Genomic DNA, 23,388 nt, shown 5'->3' with positions numbered 1-23,388 from the left:
GTTTTTTTAGATATGAATAAAGTATAAGAGCTATGCAATTGAAAATTTTTATGCTTAATAAGTCCACTATTGGCATCATATCCCGAGAATTTTGTTTATCTGGTGTAATCCAAACATGTCCAAACCCAAGTTATGAGGGTTCAAAAAACGACGAAGAGCTCCGAGAAAAGGTAGGTAGTGCCCTTGCGCTTCGCTTTGCTCGACCTGGCGGGGGCACTGTCATGCCCCCAGATTTAGGGGACAGTCTTACACAGATCGACCTAGCCTCAAACTAAACAAAACTCCTATTATGATGGGTACAAGGTACAGGTGACGATAAAAATACTTAGGTATATCGATAAATACCTAATTTCATAATATACATAAGTCTGGAATATTCGTGATAAACTTACAAATAAATGCCCTTACCAGGATTCGAACCCGGGACTGTTTCGTAGGCCGTCACTGCCGACTAGTCTAGGAGACCGTTATTATTTTCACAATTTTTCCATTATTGTGAAATAATATTTCATACCATAATTATAGGCCAAAATTTAAACTTAAAAAAAAAAAAAAAAAAATTTAAACTGTTTATTTCAAAAAAGATTACAAAGACTATTTACAGACTTAGCCTAATCTACATTCTAATAGATTGTATGCTAAGTATGGTCTTAATTCTAATATTTCTATTACATTTATATTATTACTATTTATTTATTCATTTAACACGTATAATATGCTATATATAACAATTATGAGGTTAACTTAAATATTCAGGCAGTGCTTTTTTATCATGATTTTAATTTTATGGGGCTTACCCTCTTCTAAATTATCTATTATATCTCTAGGAAGACTATTTAAGATGTGTGGCAAATAACTCGACCAGACTCTTTGCCCATAATAGTTGTTGCTACTTGGTATATTGAAACTTACCGGTGCCTACTGAAATCGAGCACAGTCCGCGCGCGCACTGGTTTCGCGGTTACCGACGCGTGCGCACAAGCGGAGCGCGCATCGACTGTCCACTGACTGACGCGCGCACGCACCACATGCCGCTTTATTTGGGTCATATGGGCTGGAAAACAAAACTCCTAATTTGTTATTTTGGTTGTGAATAGATATCACTAGGAAAACTGATTTATAGGTGATAAATCCATGTTAGATAATATTGAGAAGAAGTTAGGTAGGTATTTAGTTTAGTTTAGTTAAGTGTACATTTGCATGCTAAACTAGCAATAGTACATTTCCGCACGTGTATCGAATGACGTTTTTTAATACAGTTGCGAAAAAATAATAAAAACAACAAGTAAGGAATAAAAACTTTGGAAACTTAAAACGCCTCTTAGTAGGTAGTAAAAGTAAGAAAAAACGCCTCTTCTTTGACAGGCGTTTCGGCAGCTATTCCGTTCCATTCAGACAACTTATTAAGAACGGTTTTTCAATATTCAATATTAAAAAATAAACATGTTATAATGATGATGAGGTAAGTAATTAAATTATAAAATATGTATATTTTTCGTATTCTTACATTAACAGTAGGTTTTTATGTTGATTACGACGTTTAAAGGAAACTAATGTTAACACTCATCAATAAAAGTAGTCATGAATTGGAACAAGTATAAATTTTAAAAAAAATTGGAAAAGTAAAAAGCACTAATTCGCGAAAACCAACTTTCCGCACGCTAAACAGCTACGTAAAGTAGCACTTTTTGAGCAACTGTATTAAAAAATATGTTTAAGTACAGATATATGTTATCCTTACCATATCATTGTACCTTACATATTTTAAGCAAATAAAGAATATTTATTATTATTATTTAAAAAATTAGTTTAAATAATAATTGTGATGTGCTTGCACTCAATGAGGGTAGATTTAGGGAGGGGACCCTAAAAATTTTCCATAGAGCTCCTTTAGTCCCAAACCTGCTAGTCAGGCCAAGCTAACCCTGAAGCAATTTTGATAGCACAGACTGTGCAAGTGTTATTTTAAACGTCAACTTCTATTAAGGTAACACTTCAAACACTTGCACAGTGTTCTATCAAAATCGATTCAGTTATAGTAGTCCTGAGACTCTACCGCGAAAATCGAAATTCGCAAATTGCGGGGATTTTTCTCTTTTACTCTAATGAAGGCGTAATTAGAGTGAAAGAGAAAGATGCCCGCAATTTGCGAACTTCGATTTTCGTGGTTATAGCCCTGTAGCTCGGTCTGAATCTTCTGTTTTTAACATGGGTACATAATAAATTCACTGGCGATAGGATGGCGACGGTGTCGGTTTTTCGTCCGCACATCAAAGGTAGTGGGCCAGCGATGGTGCATACGCATCTACACGTTTCCCATTCCATAGTGCGTGCCAAAGAGTAAAGTAAGTATAATAGGTAGTGCATGCTCTCATGGCTGCTCTACACGATGGCCCAGCGCTGGACCAGCAAGATGGTAATGCGATGGTTGAGAGCACGCACTATTGACGAGCACGGTTCTATGCCTACGCGCTAGCAGAGCATCACGATTTTGAGAGCACACGCAGTGCAAGTGTTATTTATACGTCATAATTTCATAGAAGTTTGACGTTTAAAATCGTTGCAGACTAATCTTGGTCTAACTCTATTTTCTAAGTAATATTTTCAATATTTACACATGTTACAATTTATGACATACACAATATCACACAATATAACACAATACATCTATCATCAAAGAGTTTAATAATATATGTATAGTCTATCATCGTCATTGGAAAAAGTCACAAAATAACATAAACCTAATTGTCAGTAAATAAGAACAAAAAAAAACTATACTCATCCTATTCTTTTGGGTGCTAGTACTAGTGTAAGACAAAGATAGTATGATTATCTCTGTCTATGTTTGAAATGAGACAGTCCTTTGACAAACTAAAAGTGACCCTATATATACACGAGCGCTTTTTCAACGCGCGTTAAAAAAGCGCTTGAATCTGCCCGCACGCTAAGTTCGATTTAAAGACCAAGGCTTAGAGTTGAAAATCCAACAACGCTTGATAAAAAGCGCTACCGCCATCGTGTGAAAAAATACACATGTCTCCATTTGTGCCATTCAAACGCTTTGTTAACGCGCGTCGAAAAAGCGCTCGTGCGTATGAGGCCTTATAACCAAAAGTGAAACAAAAGAAGTTGCGCGAAAATGATAAGAAAAAAAAATACATTTTGAACTTGGCGCGCTAGGCTAGTTGCCAGCATTGAAAAATGATAATTTTTATATTAATCCTTTTTGATGATGATAATTGTTACTTATAGAAATTAAATAATCAAATAGACACATTTATCGATAGCAACAAGCAAACCAATAATTAACATTTATAAAATTATTATTTCATCCCATTCCTTCTTGTCTATGATAAAAAAAACAACTAGATCTGGCAATAAAATTCTAGATTGGCTATAGTCGCTAATTTTTTTTTCAAGTTTGAGTGATTTGTCTGCAATTGTAAATGTCATAGCATTTTTGAGCTCAATATTATACCAGAATGGCAGAAAATAGAGAAGAAATTTTAGCAAACTTCCAGGTGAATACGCTATTTTATATCTAAATTCACAATAATCAGTGAGTAAAACTTGACTATGTTCGTTGTGATCAGGTTATGTGATTAACAACAACAGTGACTGTGAATTCTTCTTTACCTCTTTGTGCTTTTCTCGTTTCCCAATATTTTTCAATTGTTATTTACTTATTATTACCCTTGTAATGCTTGCTTTCGGTAGTGTAAGATTGAAAATCTGACAGAAGTACGTTTGTGGTGAAATGCTACATTTTTCTTGTTTTCCATAATTGTAACAAAAATTCTCGTTAGTGGTTGTTTCCACAAGGTTAATTTGCTCGTAACTGCGTAACTATAATTATAGTTAACATATCTTTATGGCAACACGCTTGTTTTGCACATTTCCTCCTAAATTCCTTTGTGTTCTTTGTTGTGGTTTACATATTTGTTTGTTTGTAGGGAATTACAGCAATAGAAGATGTTGCAGAGGCGATATATCACTTGGAGGAGGCAAACTGGGACTTACTTGTAAGTAAATGTTTATTTATATGTGCAATTCTCAAATAAAAACAATTCCAAATAGTTGCATCAGGATTGTTGTCTCACAAACATAATTGTTTGATAAATAGCAGTAATTTTAATATTGCATTTTGTTGCATAAAGCCCAGCATGTTATTTGTGACTGGCTACCATTATCAACATTTAACTGACCATTTAATTCGATAAACATTGAGTATTTATTTACAACAAAGGATAAGATAAAATTGCCAATGGTAACAAACCAACCAAGCCTACCAAGAGCCAAGCAAGAGTAACCAAGTGTTAGGCTGAGAATGCACTTTGATTATTTTATTGCGGTTTCAGAACCGCAAAAAGTGTAACGTACGGCATGCTTCATAAGCACACGCACTTAAAAAACTGAAACCGCAGTGCGTTCTAAGCCTTAGTGATAGACAAAAATATGATAGCACTAATTAGACTTCAGTCTGATAAGTTTACAACATTTTCTAAAATTACCTATTGCCACCTACAAATAAAAACTTGCCAAGACAAATGCAATTTTGATTTGTCAAAATGAGACATGAAGCTTCCTATATAGCCTGAAGAGAGTTATAATGACGGGCAAAGTTGAAGTCACAAGACCTCAGAGCCCTCCCCCTGCTGCTAGATGGTGTGCTCAAATTACTGCACCTAAGCAATTAAATTAAAACTGCACGAGGCCATGCGCTTGGCGAGGAACAGAAGCCTTTGGATGAACCTGTTTTCAACAGGGACATGATAACACAATATCTAGACCTAGAGCTTCATAGGCAGGATCTCTACCTATGTTGCCGTTATCACTACATAGTATAAAACAAAGTCGCTTCCTGCTGTCTGGATGGATGTCTGTCTCTATGTATAATACATCAGCACTGCACACGTGCGAAGCCGGGGCAAGTCGCTAGTGTGAAATAAAAGCAAAATTATACTTATTGTAGTTGTTGTCATCGGCACTAATACTGTTAAAAAGCATTTAGAAACAACCAAGTATTAAAACTTTGTTCATAAGAAATCACTTCGCGCCATATTACACAAAACTCTGCGTAGGGGGCGTCACTAGCACAATCACAGGTCCTACCTCGAAACACGAAAATCTAAAGTTCGGTTTCTTCCTCTCTATCACTCTTGCATATTCGATCGATAGGCATATAGCCATATAACGAAATATCGATTTTCGCGTTTCGCGGTAGGCCACCTGTAAACAAACCGCCTTGATGCATCAATGTCATAGTGAAAACTTGTCAATAAACTGTTTAAGGCATAGTACGTATAAGTTACTCTATGGTTTAGGAAGTTAATTTTAACGCATATCAGTGAAAGAACATGGGTCAAAATCATATAAAAAAAATAATGCAAATAAAAAAATCATTTATCCATATTTAAATATATTTGAATGTATTTTTATAAATCTTCATTTTTAGTTTTAAAGTATGTCGATAGATGGCAGTGAATTTACAGTGGTTACAAAATTTACTATGACTGTACCACTCTATCTTATATATCCTCTTTGTCTACTACCAACAATGATGCACCTTTTGCCTAAAAACGTTAACAATTTTTTTTTTTATTCCAGTCAGCCATCAACAGAGTGATGCCGCAGGACGGCAGCCGGCCAGCGCGAGGCGACAACAACGACGTGGACGTCGAGATGATAGACGACGACATATCTGTGATAACCCCAAAAACGCGCCCACCCGGTATGTATACCTACTAGTGATGCCACCAATATTCGGCCACTTTGTCGAATATATCGCCGTGCGTACGGGCCGCGACCGCTGTTGGAAATTATCGCAAGCTCGGACTCAGAAGAATTTGCCAAATCCTATACAGAAATAGGTGACGCAGCAGAAAAACGTGTCTGTGGGTCTTGGTTGCCTAAAAAGAAAAAAGATTTGATTAAATATCTTTGTGCATGAGATTGGATTTACGAATGCTCTGTTAAAAGTGTGGACAATGATACATCCATCATCATGCACATCCCAATACACATGCCTCTAATATACTGATTAATCGAATAAAATACTTTAGTTCAAGGTTTACTAGGAAAATTTTGTTTAGGTGAATATTTATATAAAAAAGTGTGTCTGTACGTGCCCTAATCTGTAGGACCTTCTGTACACTAATATTTTTTTTTTATTTATCTTTTATTTCAGATCCAGAAGACAGTAGCCAAGCTTCAACCTCATCACCTAGAAATAGTTACACTAGTTTGGTAGAGCTGCAAGTACACTATAACAATAAAATGCATGATATCAAAATGTCCGGAGCAGCCACAGTCAGTAAGTATTTCCGTTATTGTCATGTTATGTAATAATAATTTTTAACTGGTTTTTCCGGTTTTATCAGTGATCTACTGATCTATCACATTTTCTGTCAGTTCTTCTTAGAATAAAGTGGTAAAAAAAAAGTAAATTTTTAATTTTGTCTTCGGTTACCGCGATAGTTATTCATGAAATAATAGTTATTTACGATACAAGTGCGGAAAAGAGGAAATTCGAAACGAGTGGCGATAAATTAAAACAGGGGTCGGCAACAGGCCTCACTGGCTATTTTGTATGTAATTTTGACAAACCTCATCCTCATCTCTTTTGACCTCATAAAGTCATAAATATTAACAAAGTGCGGCCCGCGTCAACTTCGTTAACTTGGCTGCTAAAAGGTCGCCGACCCCTGAATTAAAACACGACCGCAGGGAGTGTTTTAAATCGACACGAGTTGCGAATTACCTATTCGCACGTGTATCGTACAACGTTTTACAACACATATGACCCTTTAGACTATCGACATATGCACGAAAAGTGCTATTTGACGCACTAGTGCGAGAAAGTAGCACCATATGTACTGTAAAACTATTTAAACCCCCGTCACCCGTTGACACTGAGTACACTGACGCTGTAAAGGGTTCAAAACCTTGGGATGTATTTACACGCGATATAATCCGTTTAAATCGTTTATTTCACAAGTGAATTTTTGTCTATGTTAAACGCTAACAAGTAGGTTTAATGCTAAACCAATCTAAGAAGATATTTTTTTGCAATTTGCTAATATTTATCAAAATGTTTTACTTGTTCACAGATGACTTAAAGAAGCGGTTAGAATTGGTCTGCGGAGTTCCAGTGTGCCGGCAACAGATCTCTGGACTTGGCGGGTCTCGAGCAACCTCAAGCGCTGCATTAGGAGGGCTCGGTCTGCAGCCTAACACTGTGTTACGGCTCAAACAGGCAGATGAACTCATGCCGGATGATGAGTAAGTTCGTAAAACATTGGATTCTTTAGAGTTCAATGACCGGGTGGACCAAAATCGAATCTGTAGGTATTTTGCGACAGGTAAGATTGTGTAGTTTTTTTTTTTTTTACTGTAAGTAAACACGCAAAATACATAGTCACGAGCCGCCTTTGGATGTTCTTTCCGTGTACCCTTCACTTGAAGTTGAATGACTATAGTTTGTCCAGGGCCTGTCTCATTTCAAACATAGAGAATCATACTGTCTTTGTCTTACGCTAGTACTAGCACCCGAAAGAAAGGGAAGAGTATAGTTCTTTTGTACTTATTTACTGACAAATTTGGTTTGCCAGACTAATTAAATTTACTTGTTCTTTCCAGAGTGGCGGAACGTCTGACGAACACATACGTCTTGCACGTGAAGCACGAAGACGTCGGCAAAGACTACACTCTCAAGTACCCTGGCACGAAGACAGTGCAAGAAGTGAAGAACGACATATTCTCACTCACTGACATTCCTGTCAGACACCAGGTGAGTCCCAATACGTTGTAAACACTGTATTCTAAGACCTAAAGAACGAAGATGTAAGGGCTACACGTTCAGATACCTGGCACTTTGACAGTGCAAGAAGTGAAGAATGACATTCTCACTCACCAGCATTCCTGTCAGACACCAGGTGAGTCCCAATACATTGTTTACAGTATTCTAAGACCTAATAACGAAAATGTAAGGGCTACACATTCAGATACCTTGGCACTTAGACAGGACAAGAAGTGAAGAACGACATATTCTCACTCACTGACATTCCTGTCAGACACCAGGTGTGTCCCCAATACGTAGACACTGCATTCTAAGACCTAATAACGAAGATGTAAGGGCTACACGTTCAGGTACCTTGGCACTTAGACAGGGCAAGAAGCGAAGAACGACATATTCTCACTCACTGACATACCTGTCAGACATCAGTTAAGTCCCAATACGTTGTACACAGTATTCTAAGACCTAATAACGAAGATGTAAGGGCTACACGTTCAGGTACCTTGGCACTTAGACAGTGCAAGAAGCGAAAAACCACGAAAAACGTCTCACCCACTGACATTCCTGTCAGACACCAGCTGGGTTTCCAGTAGTTTAATTGATATTTTAAACATAGACAGAGAGAATCATACTTATGATTACGATTATCTCTATGTTTAAAATGAGACAGTCTCTGGCCAAACTATAATAATTTTGTAATGACTCCTTTTATATCTCCTGTATGGTTAACATTTGAAACTACTCTAAGTGTTGATTTAAAGAATGAATAAATATTTATAGCGCCATCGACAATAAGGTCCCTTTTCATAGAAAATGCCCCATTTGTTGTTCAGGTGTGGACGGGATGGCCGGTGGTGACGGGTCTGGACGACACCGTGCTGGCCATGGTGGGGCTCGACATGCCGCAGCACGAGCTTGCCGTAAAGCGCGGACCCACAAAGGAATATAAGCGGGTAACTACACTTTTCACAAAAATCTTCCTAGGGTCCATTTCTCGAATGGTTTAAGACTAATATTATTTATCTGTTGTCCTAGGGCCCATTTCTTGAACGGTATTAGACTAATAATATAAGTCCACGATCTGTCAAATCGTATAGGTTACCATAGCAACACACTAAAAATATTAGACTAATACCGTTCGAGAAATGGGCCCCTGTAAATTCATACGATTTAACAGTTCCAAGACTAATAATATTAGTCTAATACCGTACGAGAAATGGGCCCTAGCGTTTACTCTGGCTTGTTAACTAAGTCCAAAGTCAAGAATTGGAGTGGGAAATAGTTTTTAGGGTGCGACTGCAATCTGCTCTTCAAACCCAAATTTCCTCTCTTGCCTTGCTTGCCTTAGGATGGTATTCCACCGATCGAATTTATTTGTCCATTGTGCATTGCGTCTCACTCTTGTTTTTATGAATGTTCCTTGATTTCATAAACAAGGATTTATTTAGAAAGTTCTTCAAATTAGTTAGAAAAGTTTTAGGAAAGGGGCTCCACAATTGGTGTGACGGCGGGATTCTGAAGAAATTGAGGGAGCTCTTAAAATATTACTCAATACTCAATATTTTATTGCAAATTCACAAAGTAGTTGTACAGGTGGTAAACTTATAAGCTAGGTCTTTGTGAACCCTGTTGGGCACTGCAATATACTATAACTACAACTATAACTATAATTTACAATTCCAAGGAGAGGAGAATTTTTGATTAATTATTTTTTATTATAGGCACAACAATAGTGATTTGGATATTTTTAGGGTTCCGTACCCAAAGGGTAAAAACGGGACCCTATGACTAAGACTCCGCTGTCCGTCTGTCTGTCACCAGGCTGTATCTCATGAACCGTGATAGCTACACAGTTGAAATTTTCACAGATGATGTATTTTAGTTGCCGCTATAACAACAAATACAAAAAAGTACGGAACCCTCGGTGGGCGAGTCCGACGCGCACTTGGCCGTTTTTTTATAGATGAGCATTGCACCTACTGATGAAGGCCACAAAATGAAACCATTATAAACTGTTTTGTGAAGTTGATTACAGTTTTAGTTTATATTGTTCTATATTATGTTCGCAGATAGTAGTAGAGAGTTCGGACAGTGAAAACAGTTCCGTGGAAGAGATAGAAGACAGCGGTGACGGATTCACATGCGAAGACGACATGTTTGTCGAACTAGTGAACTCGGAGAGACTGCGTCCACTTAGTAAGAGCTTTTTATCCTTTTTTGAGTGAAAACATTCTGCTTTCTTTGTAAAACTGATCCGCTTATGACTATATATCGATGAGGACAACGCGCGCTATATGTAGTATACTACTTAAAAGAGCTAGATTAGGGAAAATATTTTTACATATTTTGATCATAGGTTGATATTCCACCTGGTTGGTATTCCAATTTCTTGGTCCAATGTGCACTGCGTCTCACTCTCTCACTAAGCAAAATGTGAGACGCAAATACATATTGGATAAATTGGACAGGTTTGACTTTTTGATTATTGTAAAAATTAGGTGCGAAAAACAGATTTCATAAAAAAAAATTCTTCTAACTTATAATAATTAAAAGTTCGAAAAAAACAAACGTAGGGGCATAGCTGTGGTTGATAATGTTGATATACAACGAATTATGTCAAAATATTTTCAATAATATTAATATCCGGAGAGGAAAATGAGGACTACGTTTGTATGAAATTGTATCGCGCGGGTCCTCCTCTTTCGTCTTAAACGTAACATAATTCTGACGTATGTTCACGTCCCATAGACATTAGCTTTCTTCTCATATAATTTGACACTGCACGCAACTTACAGCTTCAACCGAGCATCGCAACTTAACACAATTTATTTGTTTGTAGTGTCAGAACACGTAGAAGACGAGGCGCTAGGTTGCATAGAGTTCGCGGAACGCTTCCGCGCGCGCTACGGGCCCAACACGCCGCACTTCTTCGAGGGGACTCTGCAGGACGCCATCAAGGAGTCCTGCCTCCAGCCGGCGCGCGAGGTTAGATTCATAGGAGGCGTTTTCATATAGTTGGTCAAGCAAATCTTGTCAGTAAATAAGAACAAAAAAAAACTATACTCATCCTTATCTTTTGGGTGCTAGTACTAGTGTAAGACAAAGATAGTATGATTCTCTCTGTCTATGTTTGAAATGAGACAGTCCTTTGACAAACTATATATCGATTTTCAACACGAGCGGATATAAAATGAACAAATTTAAGATGGCGGCCGACTTTTAACAACTTTGCCCACGAATCAAAGGGCCTCTTAAATTGTTTGGACTATAAATGAAGTAATCCAGAACGGCAAATACCTACTGTACTTTCCTTTTTAAAAAATTGAAACATTCGATGATATTGACAAGTAAAAACAATTTTTTTTTCCAAAATTTGTTGGCAACCCTATCAATCGCGGCTATCCAGCTGAGAACTAGACGGGTCAAGTATAATCTGTAACCTATGCTGTATTCGCACATACATGCTACATTACACAGTATTTTAAAAAATTCACGTAGACAGTAAATAACTTTAGAATATTGTTCACAGCGTAAACTCCTAGGCGTATATCTGCACCACGAACAATCCGTGCTGGCCAACGTGTTCTGCGCTCAATTACTCGGCTGCGAAACCGTTCTACACACGCTTAACCACAACTTCGTTCTCTATGGCTGGGATTTAACGGACCCTGACAACAATAACATGTATGTACACTATAAATAAGGGTTCATCCATTAATTACGTCACACGAATTTGTAGGGTTTTTGACCCCCCCCCCCCCCCCCCCCCACCCCCTCCTTGTCACACTTGGTCACATTTTGCAAACCTCTCTCCCCTGGTGTGACGTCACATTTATTTAATGAAATCGGCAAATTGAATTAAGTATTATTAATATTTTATCAAAATATTTTGACAAAAGAAATTATTAATTTTATAACCTAACTGATTAGGAAAGAAAATTAAACGATTAAAAACGATTATCGTTCCAAAAACTTGTTATTTAACTGTACAGTGAATAAAATAATTTAATGTGACGTCATAATGTTTGTGACTCCCCCCACCCCCTTGACACAACATGTCACGTTTTCTTGAAGGTCTAATCTTTATCAGCTGCATTACACACCAGTAGCTTGGGTCTTATTCCGCTGTCGACGGCCTAACTTAGAAACCAGTCAAGAGGACAAAAAAAGATTTTGAGGGATTATTTTGTCGTCTTTGCAAATTTTCATTTTAAAATATTTGAAATTTGACTTTTAGGAGGTAAAAATTCAAAATACAGAAACGAGCTTTGCGTGTAATCTCCAAAAAACCGTTCGATCACCCCGCCAAGGAACTATTTAAGACCCATAAGATATTAACACTGCCAGCCGTTTATATATTAGAAGCATGCAAATACGTTAGAGCAAACCTAGATGCATATAAAAAAACCTGTACCCGCGACGCAGACAGCTGCAGAATACCCATGCTAATCGCTCCTACTCAACGACTCGCGAAGGCCCGAAAGTCTCTCAGTGTTATCGGGCCAAAAATATACAACAAAATTCCTAATGACATTAAATTTACAGAAAGCGATTCAATATTTAATAAAAAACTTAAATGTCTACTCCTTGACCAAGCATGTTACTCTATTGATGATTTTATGAAAGAGATTATTTAAAATATTATTGTATTGACAACTATTGCACGATGATTATTTAAGAAATTGAAAACTTTGACCAATGTATTTTATCAATCATATTTAATTATATATAACTGTCGTATTTCAAATGTACCTGTGTGACCTGTAAAATATTTTTTACCAATAAATAAACTGAACTGAACTGAACTTTGTTGTATACAGGTTACTGAACTCCGTGGCCAACGCACTAGGTCCCGTGGCCAGCATGACCATCCGCAGTATCCCCGTAGAGAGACTGCCCGCGCTGGTCATTATCATGCGAGTGCGCTCCAACACCGAGATCTACTCAGTCATCAACGGTGAGTAATGTACAGGGTACTGAACTCCGTGGCCAACATCCCTCCGCATCACATGCCCGTACCACGCTAGGCGATTTGCCCTTACTTTTTCAGTTATGGGTGCAACTTTCAGGCTTCCTCTTATATACTCATTCCTTATCCTATCTATTCTCGTCACGCCACACATCCATCTTAACATTCTCATCTCCGCTACATGCAATCTCTTTTCATCCGTCAACAACACTTTGATCCATACATGACGACAGGTCTTATGATTGTTTTATAAAATTTACCCGCTGTCGCCATTTCATCCATCATGTGTATACACATAGAAAAGCACTATACATACCTCGACGTGAAAAGGGGTTGCCGGCCTCATAACTATCCGACCTCACTACGTTCGGCCGGCAACCCCTTACTTCTCGGCCTCTGTAGTAATATACTATTAAATACAATCAACATCCCTATTTCTTACGTATTTATGTTTGCAGGCAACGTAGGCGTATCAGAGCTAGTAGGCGGCCTAGTAGAAGCGTTGGAACGATTCGCAGCTCAACGCGACGAGGACGCAAGACTAGAAAGAGAACGCGATGCCCGCCAGCAGGTCAAGCTAGAGCAGGACGAGGCATACGAGGCCAGTCTCGAGGCCGACAGGTACGTACAGTTATCTCTATTACCCGACGCCTCCTCTACACTATCGGCGATGATCGTTAATAGTATCATCGGCAAGATCATCGTGCAAGCGTCCACATGATCGCCTGTACAACGCAACCACCCGACGATTCCCTTTGATGCGCATCAATGGATGACATGGGTTTAGATGTAAAGCTTTGATTGGAAATAATAGACAAGATACCAAGTTACAATTATAGTACACAATTATATGTTTTTCATAGGTTGTTACGTTTCTTATAAGAATTTCCGCGAGGTGGTAAAAAAGCCGATTTTCATGATATTTTTATTATACTTCCAATATTATTTAAGTAACCTTTACTACAGTTCATTTTGAAACAATGTCAAGTAATGCAGAAGAATTATGAAAAAAGATCCAATATTGATCTAAAGTTATAGTTTTCCCCTAATTTTCATTTTCCTATTGACTGCTATTTTATTGCACACATCTGTATATATGTTAATATTTGCTTTTGCTACACTATCGCATTGGGCATTTGTTATGATATTTTTAAATATATACAAATCTTTTTACCAGTACGGCAGCTGACTTCAAAAGTCTTTAGGGTTGTTTTCTTACGCGCGCACAAATGAAACTTATTTTTCTGGCATATCCCAACCGTAGTATTCATTTATTATAACCAAGTTGTCATTGTGTTCATGATTTCAGAGCCAAAGAACAAATGAAAAAGCAGCAGGAACTAGAAAAAAATCAAGAATTAGAAAGAGCAGAGTCTGAAAGACAAATGGAAGCAGCTAAAAAGGAGGTAAGCTATTGCACTGGTACAAGTTTAACTTTCATTCGTCATTCGGTGCCAAAGCGAATGAACAGTAACTTATAAGTACTGATGATGATGACGGTAATCAATTTTTAGAACACTGATTTCGTGTTTTAGACTCCCTAGCAAAGAAAAATGGATTTTTCAAAAACCACGTTGATTTTTACTTTTTTATTTACACGGGCATTATTAGATCCATAAGTATTGAATTAACTCATTAAAATTAACAACTTGATCGGATAAAAGTTACATTATGTACGGTAACGCAGCAGAAAAATACAAAAATGGTGTGTTCCTGATTTTTGTATGGGAGAAAACTTTTTTCTGTTGCGTTACCGTACAAAAGTGAAACTTTTTTCTGTTTAAATTAATACTTATGGATTTAATAATGAATGCCCGTGTAAACAATAAAGTAAAAAAATCAACATGGTTTTTGAAAAAACGAATCGATTCTCAGAATATCATTACGTTTTATTATAATCCTAACCACGTTATCGTTCTGTTGATTGACAAGTCCTCTATAATCATTTAAAATTCTCAATGTCGATACGATGAATTGTATACCTTAAACCGGTGGGATAAGATCGATTTTGATTGGGCAGGCGGACCGCGCGCTCGCGCAGGCGCGCGTGCCGGCCGAGCCCGCCGCGGACGCGGGTGACGTCACGCGGATCAGGATCCGCCTCCCGCCGCCGCACCACAGCTGTCTGGAGCGCCGCTTCAACGGAGAGGACGCGCTCGAGGTAAACCGTAAACCGTAAACCTTAGGCTGAGAACGCACTGCGTTTTTTTTTTTTGCGGTTTCAGAACCGCAGATACTGTCACGCACGGCATGCTTCATAAGCGCATGCACTTAAAATACTGAAACCGCAAGAAATTAATCGCAGTGCGTTCTAAGCCTTACACCTAAAAAATTAGTAGATTGTACAACAAGGGCATAAAGCGATTCATTCTTATACGAGGTAATTTAGTTGTCTAAATAGTCGAGGATAAAAATTGACATTTATGCCTGAGTTATACACTACTTTTCACTTGGATTGTGAGTAACATACACTAAAATATCTAATATTGTAGGTTATTTTATCGTGTTTCTTCCAGGGACCGGCCCGCTATCCCTTATCGGGGTTTTATAAGGGTATTGCATAAGGCTTAACTCACCATACCCTTTGCCAGACGAAACCCTTTGTTTTGCTTTTAAAAACCCTTATATAAAGCTATCACATTTGAGTAATCGGTAGCCGAAATACCCTTACAAAACCCTTATCATCCGCTCAACAACACCTTGCATATTGCTTATAAGGGTTAGCCTTATAAAGGGCTTCCCTTTTAGCATATAAGCGTGCTAATTTAAGTCTACCTTGTTCATAAAGCACACATTACTTCGAATACGAGCGATCGTCGGCGGCGACGGCGGCGTTCTTTGACTAGCACGTATTTTCTTTCCTTTTCATACACTACCGTAGATATATACTAATCCTGTCTCTTTCACGCAAAGGGAAACCTTTATAAAAAGCGCTTAAAGATAAGGGTAACCCTTATTAAGAGCTAGCCTTATTTTTGGTTAGCTTTTCGGTAAGGGTTAGTCAAAGGTAAGGGTATGAATGGGCTTGCAGTTCAAAAGGGAAAGTCTTTCAATGTGTTAGCCGTGTTTAAGTGTCGCCCATTGAAAGGGTTTTATCGCGGAAAGGGTTGTCCGGTCCCTGGTTTCTTCAAGACTAGAGTAATTTGTACTCGGTTGTATCGGGGGCGCGGGGCGCGCCCCTGCAGGGCTGGCAGTTTATATGGCAGATTTTGGACTTTATTGCTAAGTCAATAAGGACCGTAATAGATGATTTTACTTTATCTAAAACAATAAGCAAGTTTTATGTCGTCTACGCACGACTTAGTCGAACTTTACGAGCACGAGAAGTGTAATAGTAGAAAGGGCATAAAGCGATCCACTTTTATACGAGGCAATTTATTGGTCCGTGCGATTTTCCCTTGAACCTGAATGATATTGTTAATTTAGCGTTAGATGTTACGATTAGCGACGATAAAAACATCAGAAAAAATAATCACGATAACTCATTTTATACAAAAACTCTCACACGGTTGCAATTTAAGATGACCGATAAGATTAAAACCTAATGTTGTTTTTCTCTTTTCAGGCATTATTTGACTTCCTTGGATCAAAAGGTTTTCCAAAGGAAAGCTACAAAGTGATCTCTAGCTGGCCTAGGAGAGACGTAAGTTATGCTCTTTACTTTTCCATGTGAATCATAGAGAAATATAAGTAAAGAAAGACTGGTGACTCCATACATCAGTTTTCTTACCAAAACGCGGTTTATTTCGTAGCAAAGATAGATATAACTCCGTAATAGATGGATAGCTAAGGAAAAAACGTGCCTCGAAAATCAAGAAAATTCGATTCTCGTTCAGAGGGCGCTACTAGCTTTGGCCTACTGTCGTATAGATGGCGTTGACGGTTTCGTTTATTTAACAATTTTAACGCATATCAGTGAAAGAATATGGGTCAAAACCATAAAAATAATTAATGCAAATAAAAAAAATCATTTATCCATATTGAAATACATTTTATCGTATTTTTATAAATCTTCATTTTTAGTTTTAAAGTGTGTCGACAGATGGCAGTGAATTTACTGGGGTTACAAAATTTACTATGACAGTACCGCTCTAGTATAAGTTACTCTATGTTTCGTAGTCATGTAGCGGAACTCTCAGTACTGCTATTCGACAATAGATGTCGCGGCAAATAAAAAGTCTAATGCTCAACGATTTTCAGCTAATATTATAACCAGAGTAACCGGAACTCTATTTTCAACTCATACTGCTTTTAATATTAGTTATAAATTGATGAGCAATACACTTTTCGTCAGTCGCGACACATGTGACATCTAGTGTCGAGTAGCAGTACTGAGAGTTCCGTTACTTGACGCTAGATTTCGACTACGAAATAAGGCGCGCGCACTGATGTATGAAGTTACCACTCTTTCTTTGTCTGACAGACAGACGGACAGAGGAGGTCCCGTTTTTACCCTTTGGGTACGGAACCCTAAAAAATCCTATGTAGAGGATAGTTTGGTACATTTGTTCACACACAAACAACCTATGGACCTTAATCAAATCTAATTCCTAAGTCAAATACTGTGACATTGTAAAAAAAAAAACAGACAAGTGCGAGTCGGACTCGCCCACTGAGGGTTCCGTACTTTTTAGTATTTGTTGTTGTAGCGGCAACGGAAATACATCACCTGTGAACATGTCAACTGTCTAGCTATCACGGTTCATGAGATACAGTCTGGTGACAGACAGACGGACAGCGGAGTGTTAGTAATAGGGTCCCGTTTTTACCCTTTGGGTACGGAACCATAAGTTTATTTTTTGTTGCAGTTAACAATGGAATCTCACAGCAGTACACTAAAGGCGATGAAACTGTTCCCGCAGGAGACACTTATGCTGGAGGAACGGTGAAGACACACACACATACACACTACACAATTATACATATACATACAGTACCAAAAGCACACTCCCGCGCAAATTTGTACTTCCAGGGGGCAGCACTGCAGCATAGAGCGGAAAACCTCTTCAATACAGATTTTCATATAAAACTTGTACAATTAATGACCAGAACTTGCAAAGTACGTTTATCCTTGAGATACAGTAGCGGCAAAAAATCAATGATGCTGCTATACTCCTGCTATGTATTACAGGCATTCATTCGAAAATTCGTGAAATTAGACTTTATATCATGAAAACAATTATTGTATCATGATCGCCATCATATACGGACAATTTTAAACCTTATTGCAAAGACATAAGGTCCGTCAAAGCGCGAAGAATTCGTACAGTATTGACCCGCCATTTCCTTTCTCTCGCACGCGCATACTGCTGTTTCGGTCGCACAGTGTCATTGACCGCCGGCATCATAGGCGAGACGGCAATATAATTAAGGGCGTGTGATAGAGATGAAAAGGCAGTAAACGTGACTATCTTACTCTTACAAAATACTTGTAATTTTCAAGGAGACTTCACCTTTTTCAATAATTCTATAAGTTTTTGGGAAAAAAACCTGTTCCGAGCCTTGGTTTTGAGTCTTATTCCTTGTTAAATAGATTCCGAAATATATACATAATATTAGACATGACTATGACTGGTTAGGTATAATTATAATATAGACAGCTTGCAATCTGAGAAACTTTTTGATGCTTATATTCGTGATTAGGAAAAAATACTATTTTCATGTTGAACATGCAAACGGTCAAGATGAAAAAAGTTTTTTTTCCTCTTTTATAGTACTCACTCAATCAGAATGGGTTCAGAGAAAAATATTTACTTTTGCTGAAATATCTGACGTTCACCAAACAATACTAAACTTATCAAGTTACCAACCTCACTGTCAAGTTTAAAAAAAGTTTTCTCAACAATTTTTGTTACAAATAATTTCTACTATGATGAGGACATGTTAACTATCTATTGACATTAATCATTGCAGGTGACCTGACTTTACTTAAATACATTACTATCAATATTATCATACAGATTTTACATTTTGACACAGCAATCTAAAATCGGTATTTTATATCATTGACGCTTGAGATCAGATATATTTATTTTCAAGTTGTTTTCGGAACTTTACACGATTTTTTACCTACTTGAGAAGATAAAGATTGATTATACCAAGGTAAGTCGCGGTCAGAAAATTCTTTGTAAAATTGTTTTGAAGACCGTGATTGTCCCTAAATTAGTGTGTTGTCAAAAACAACAATACATATAATTGGGCAATATCAGATACCCGATTAACCCAACCGACCCAAACCCAACCCGATCCGATTAAATCAACCGGTTACCGCTTAACACAATCGTATTTGCCTAAATATTCATTTTGCCCACCGTATAAAAAAGTGCCAGTTGAATGTGAAATGAAGGAGATATATTTGAATTTCTTTTATTATGAAATCGAACGAAACAAAAGAAATGAAACTGTTCCAATTGAAAATGGATTAAGTTTCATTGAGGCATAGAGTAACTTATACTAGAGCGGTACTGTCATAGTAAATTTTGTAACCCCAGTAAATTCACTGCCATCTGTCGACACACTTTAAAACTAAAAATGAAGATTTATAAAAATACGATAAAATGTATTTAAATATGGATAAATGATTTTTTTTATTTGCATTAATTATTTTTATGGTTTGACCCATGTTCTTTCACTGATATGCGTCAAAATTGTTAAATAACAAACGAAACCGTCAACGCCATCTATACGACAGTAGGCCAAAGCTAGTAGCGCCCTCTGAACGAAAATCAAATTTTCTTGATTTTCGAGGCACGTTTTTTCCTTAGACTGTATCCATCTTTTACGGAGTTATATCTATCTTTGATTGAGGTATTTAGTACTACACGTAGGGCCGTGAAGCCTTAAGCCCGCTCCACACTCGACAAAACTACAGACTTACCGAATACGAGAGTGTAGAGTGAGTATTTGTCTATGTTCGTATTGTCTTGTGTATATTCATGTTGTCTCCGTTTCGTGTCGATAAAATGGCCAACATCAAAGAGGTCTCGTGAATTTTTGTCTTAGCGCAAAACTATTCCTCTACACGCTCGGCGCGCTCCCGCCAGACGCATACTAAAGGCATACGAACATAGACGAATACTCACTCTCCACTATCGTATTCGGCAAGTCTCGTGTAGTTTTGTCGAGAGTGTGGAGCGGGTTTCAGTTTGGCACAGTCTCGGCAAATGTACCGGCAAAATCGTCTCGTGTAGTTTTGTCGAGAGTGTGGCTCCGGCTTTATGAGGGTATGTCAAACGAAAGTAACGCAATTTTTTACAATGCGACGCTAAAACACGAATGATGGCACCATTGCATGCAATATAATGAGATGGGTACCTGAAATTGCTCAACGATGGCTCTATTGAGCTTTGCGCTTTTATTGTATATGATTGTTACATGAGTGAAGTATTTATAATTGATTTGTAAATAAATAGGCGTTGTCAGTACAGAAACGTGCTTTTTTTGTTTTAACTATGTAATTTGTGTCCGGTCCGACCCTTGTGTTACCCAGAATACCTATAAGATTGGAGTTACTAAACCATACAGTAACTTATACTAGAGCGTAGCGTACTGTCATAGTAAATTTTGTAACCCCAGTAAATTCACTGCCATCTATCGACACACTTTAAAACTAAAAATGAAGATTTATAAAAATACGATAAAATGTATTTAAATATGGATAAATGATTTTTTTTATTTGCATTAATAATTTTTATGATTTTGACCCATGTTCTTTCACTGATATGCGTTAAAATTGTTAAATAACAATCGAAACCGTCAACGCCATCTATACGAGTAGGCCAAAGCTAGTAGCGCCCTCTGAACGAGAATCAAATTTTCTTGATTTTCGAGGCACGTTTTTTCCTTAGACTGTATCCATCTATAACGGAGTTATATCTATCTATCTTTGACTAAACTAACTTTTTAAATAATATGAGTGTTATTTTATTCAGCGTTATTCACAAGGGTCAGACGCAGTTATTTAAATAGGCAGGTATAACTTTTGGTAAGTAATGAAATAAACTATGAAAACGGATTATATCGCGTATATTGAATTTATAATACATCCCGACGTTTCGAACCCTTTACAGCGTTCGTGGTCAACGGGTGTCACCCGTTCATTCAATATACGCGATATAATCCGTTTTCATAGTTTTATTTCATGAGTAACTATCGCGGTAACCGAAGACAATATTTTGGTAGGTAAATTTTTATTTTGTTCCACTACCGGGCATTATAAGAAGTCAGAACTATTTGTTAAAATCATTCATATTTTAGTTTCCGTACGATTATGTATAAAGAAAAGACGCTTTGCACGTAGATTTTCGTACATCGACGCGCCTGTTGCTGTCTCTATTGCACTCGCATTATTATATAGGTGTCACGCTCGCACAGTGACATTGACAACCGGCATCATGGGCGGGACAGCTATACATATAATTATGCGCGTGCATTAGAGATAGCAACAGGCGAGTCAGTGTACGAAAATCTATATGGAAAGTCTCTGCTTTAGCTGAAGTTCTGTATAGTTTAAGTTTTCGTCAAACAAAACACGGTGTAAAACAAATCTAGATGGGACAATAAGGTCTCAAATTATGCTTTTAGTTAAATTTATTGTTTAAAATGTACGGCGCAATCCGAACAATGCTTATAAGATGTCACAGCGATATGATACCGATCTGTTAGTGTCAAAAGTAACATTTCTTTAACCAAAAACGTCACTTTTGACACTGACAGATCGGTATCGCTATGACATCTAAGACATCTTATAAGCATTGTTAGAATTGGGCCGACAGAATGACCAGCATATGCCATCGATTTTTTCGACGCTGTGTCAAACACAAAAGCTGTCATCCAGAGTCCCGACGCCACGTCACCGAAGTGTCAAAACTGGAATTGAGCTTTATGCATATGCACGTAGGTCTATGTTGCTCTGTGGTCTATGACCGATTAATCGGTTTTTGACGTTGAACCTACGGTGCGTATATAGGGCCATAGGTGCCATTGGCGTCCAATAGGGTAAAAGGTGTAGCTTTAGCTGGTTTCGTGATGCATATCATGATATCTTGTTTGAACAACATTGCGGGCATTGCGGCAAAACCGAGAGTCAGAGATGTAATTAAAATGTTTTTAAACTTGTTGTGAAGTTAACATAAGGTTTAACCGCAATTGACCTGCGGTAAAAACTCCGTGGAATTAGGGCTTTACAATACTTTACATAATAAAGTGGGCGAGTTAAAGATCGTTTATAAACGTGCCAGTTGAGCCCAGCACTCGGAACCATACTTAATACGAGTACTTGTTCTGAAAACTCATAAATGAACAGGAACATATATGCTAAAAATGCTGTTGACCCCTAGGTTGTACAGTTTTCATAACATTTAACCTTTTCGACGCCGTGTCAAACACAAAAGCTGTCACTGTCAAGCCGAAGTGTCAAAACTGAAATTGAACTTTATGTACATGCACGTAGGTCTTTGTTGCTCTGTGGTCTTTGACCGATTAATCGGTCTTTGGCGTTGGACCTGCGGTGGGTCATTGGCGTCCAAAAGGTTAACAATAATACGTATGAAAATGTACTGCATTTTTATAGAATTGTCACAAAATATCGACTCTATTGTGAAAGTAAAACAAACCGTCAGAAAATGTGTAGAAGCAAATTACGGAATAGGTATAGTTTGCTTTTTGAACTATATTATCCTCCTTTTCAAATCAGTCCTTTTAAAATATAAGCTTGCTGACCACAGATTTCTAACTGCGCCATCTATAGTCGAAACACATTCGCTTTTGTACCGTTACATTTCCAAAGATGTCATTTTTACTTCTGCGTTATCATTGATTGACCAAAAATAATTATAATGTCTATGGTTTTGTAAATACACCAATGGGAATCGAGAACAAAAACGCGCGAAAAAATACGCCTTTGGAAATGTCATCCAATATTCGCGTATACCTTTTCTACAAATCGGAAAACGCCTGTTAAGCAGTGATTCACTGTTATATTTATATAAATTAGCTTAACATAATTTATAACGGATAGCAAGATTTTGGATATTTATAATTTTTATGAGGATATGAAGTTATGTACCCAAATAAATAATGCGAAGGAAAACGGCATTGTGCTTTATTTCATTTGGTCTACTATTATAATATCTATAATCCATTCAAGTTACACCTTGTTCAACGACATTCCGCACACGAATTCCGTGTAGCTACCTACTGTCATAGTAAATTTTGTAGTCACAGTAAATTTACTGTCATCTGTCGACACACGATTAAAACTAAAAATGAGAATGTATAAAAATACCAAAAAATGTACATATATATTATATGGATAAATGATTAGTTATTTGTATTTATTATTTTTATATGATTTTGACCCATGTTCTTTCACTGATGTGTTGAAATTGTTAAATAATAAACGAAACCGTCAACGCCATCTAGCCGAGAATAGGCCAAAGGTATAGGCGCCATTTGTCCTAGAATCATTTTTTTTTTGTTTCCGAGGCACGTTTTTTTCCTTAGACTTTTTTCATAATATTATACATAGGTATTTTACATAGGTCTGTTATTTGTTAGATGAGTATTCTAAGGGCCTACTGCGAGCACCGAAGTTACCAAATTGCGGGCATCTTTCTCTGTCACT

General features: G+C 37.5%; 1 protein-coding gene across 1 annotated transcript; it reads left to right on the top strand.

Moving 5' to 3' along the window:
• The first annotated feature begins 3,407 nt into the window (after positions 1-3,407).
• Positions 3,408-17,798, top strand: LOC134749762 (FAS-associated factor 1). The gene is made up of 16 exons (XM_063684793.1): positions 3,408-3,521; positions 3,954-4,022; positions 5,608-5,731; positions 6,188-6,313; positions 7,110-7,281; positions 7,639-7,789; positions 8,629-8,748; positions 9,865-9,991; positions 10,635-10,780; positions 11,325-11,479; positions 12,616-12,752; positions 13,223-13,385; positions 14,074-14,170; positions 14,785-14,925; positions 16,330-16,407; positions 17,573-17,798. Exons 1-16 carry the CDS (start codon positions 3,483-3,485, stop codon positions 17,651-17,653), a joined length of 1,926 nt encoding a protein of 641 aa, XP_063540863.1. The 5' UTR covers positions 3,408-3,482; the 3' UTR covers positions 17,654-17,798.
• Positions 17,799-23,388: the final 5,590 nt, after the last annotated feature.

This window comes from Cydia strobilella, chromosome 18, assembly GCF_947568885.1.
Source record: "Cydia strobilella chromosome 18, ilCydStro3.1, whole genome shotgun sequence".
NCBI classification, from domain to species: domain Eukaryota; kingdom Metazoa; phylum Arthropoda; class Insecta; order Lepidoptera; family Tortricidae; genus Cydia; species Cydia strobilella.
Note: the sequence above shows the minus strand (reverse complement) of the source record. Positions and strands in the feature narration are given on the sequence as shown.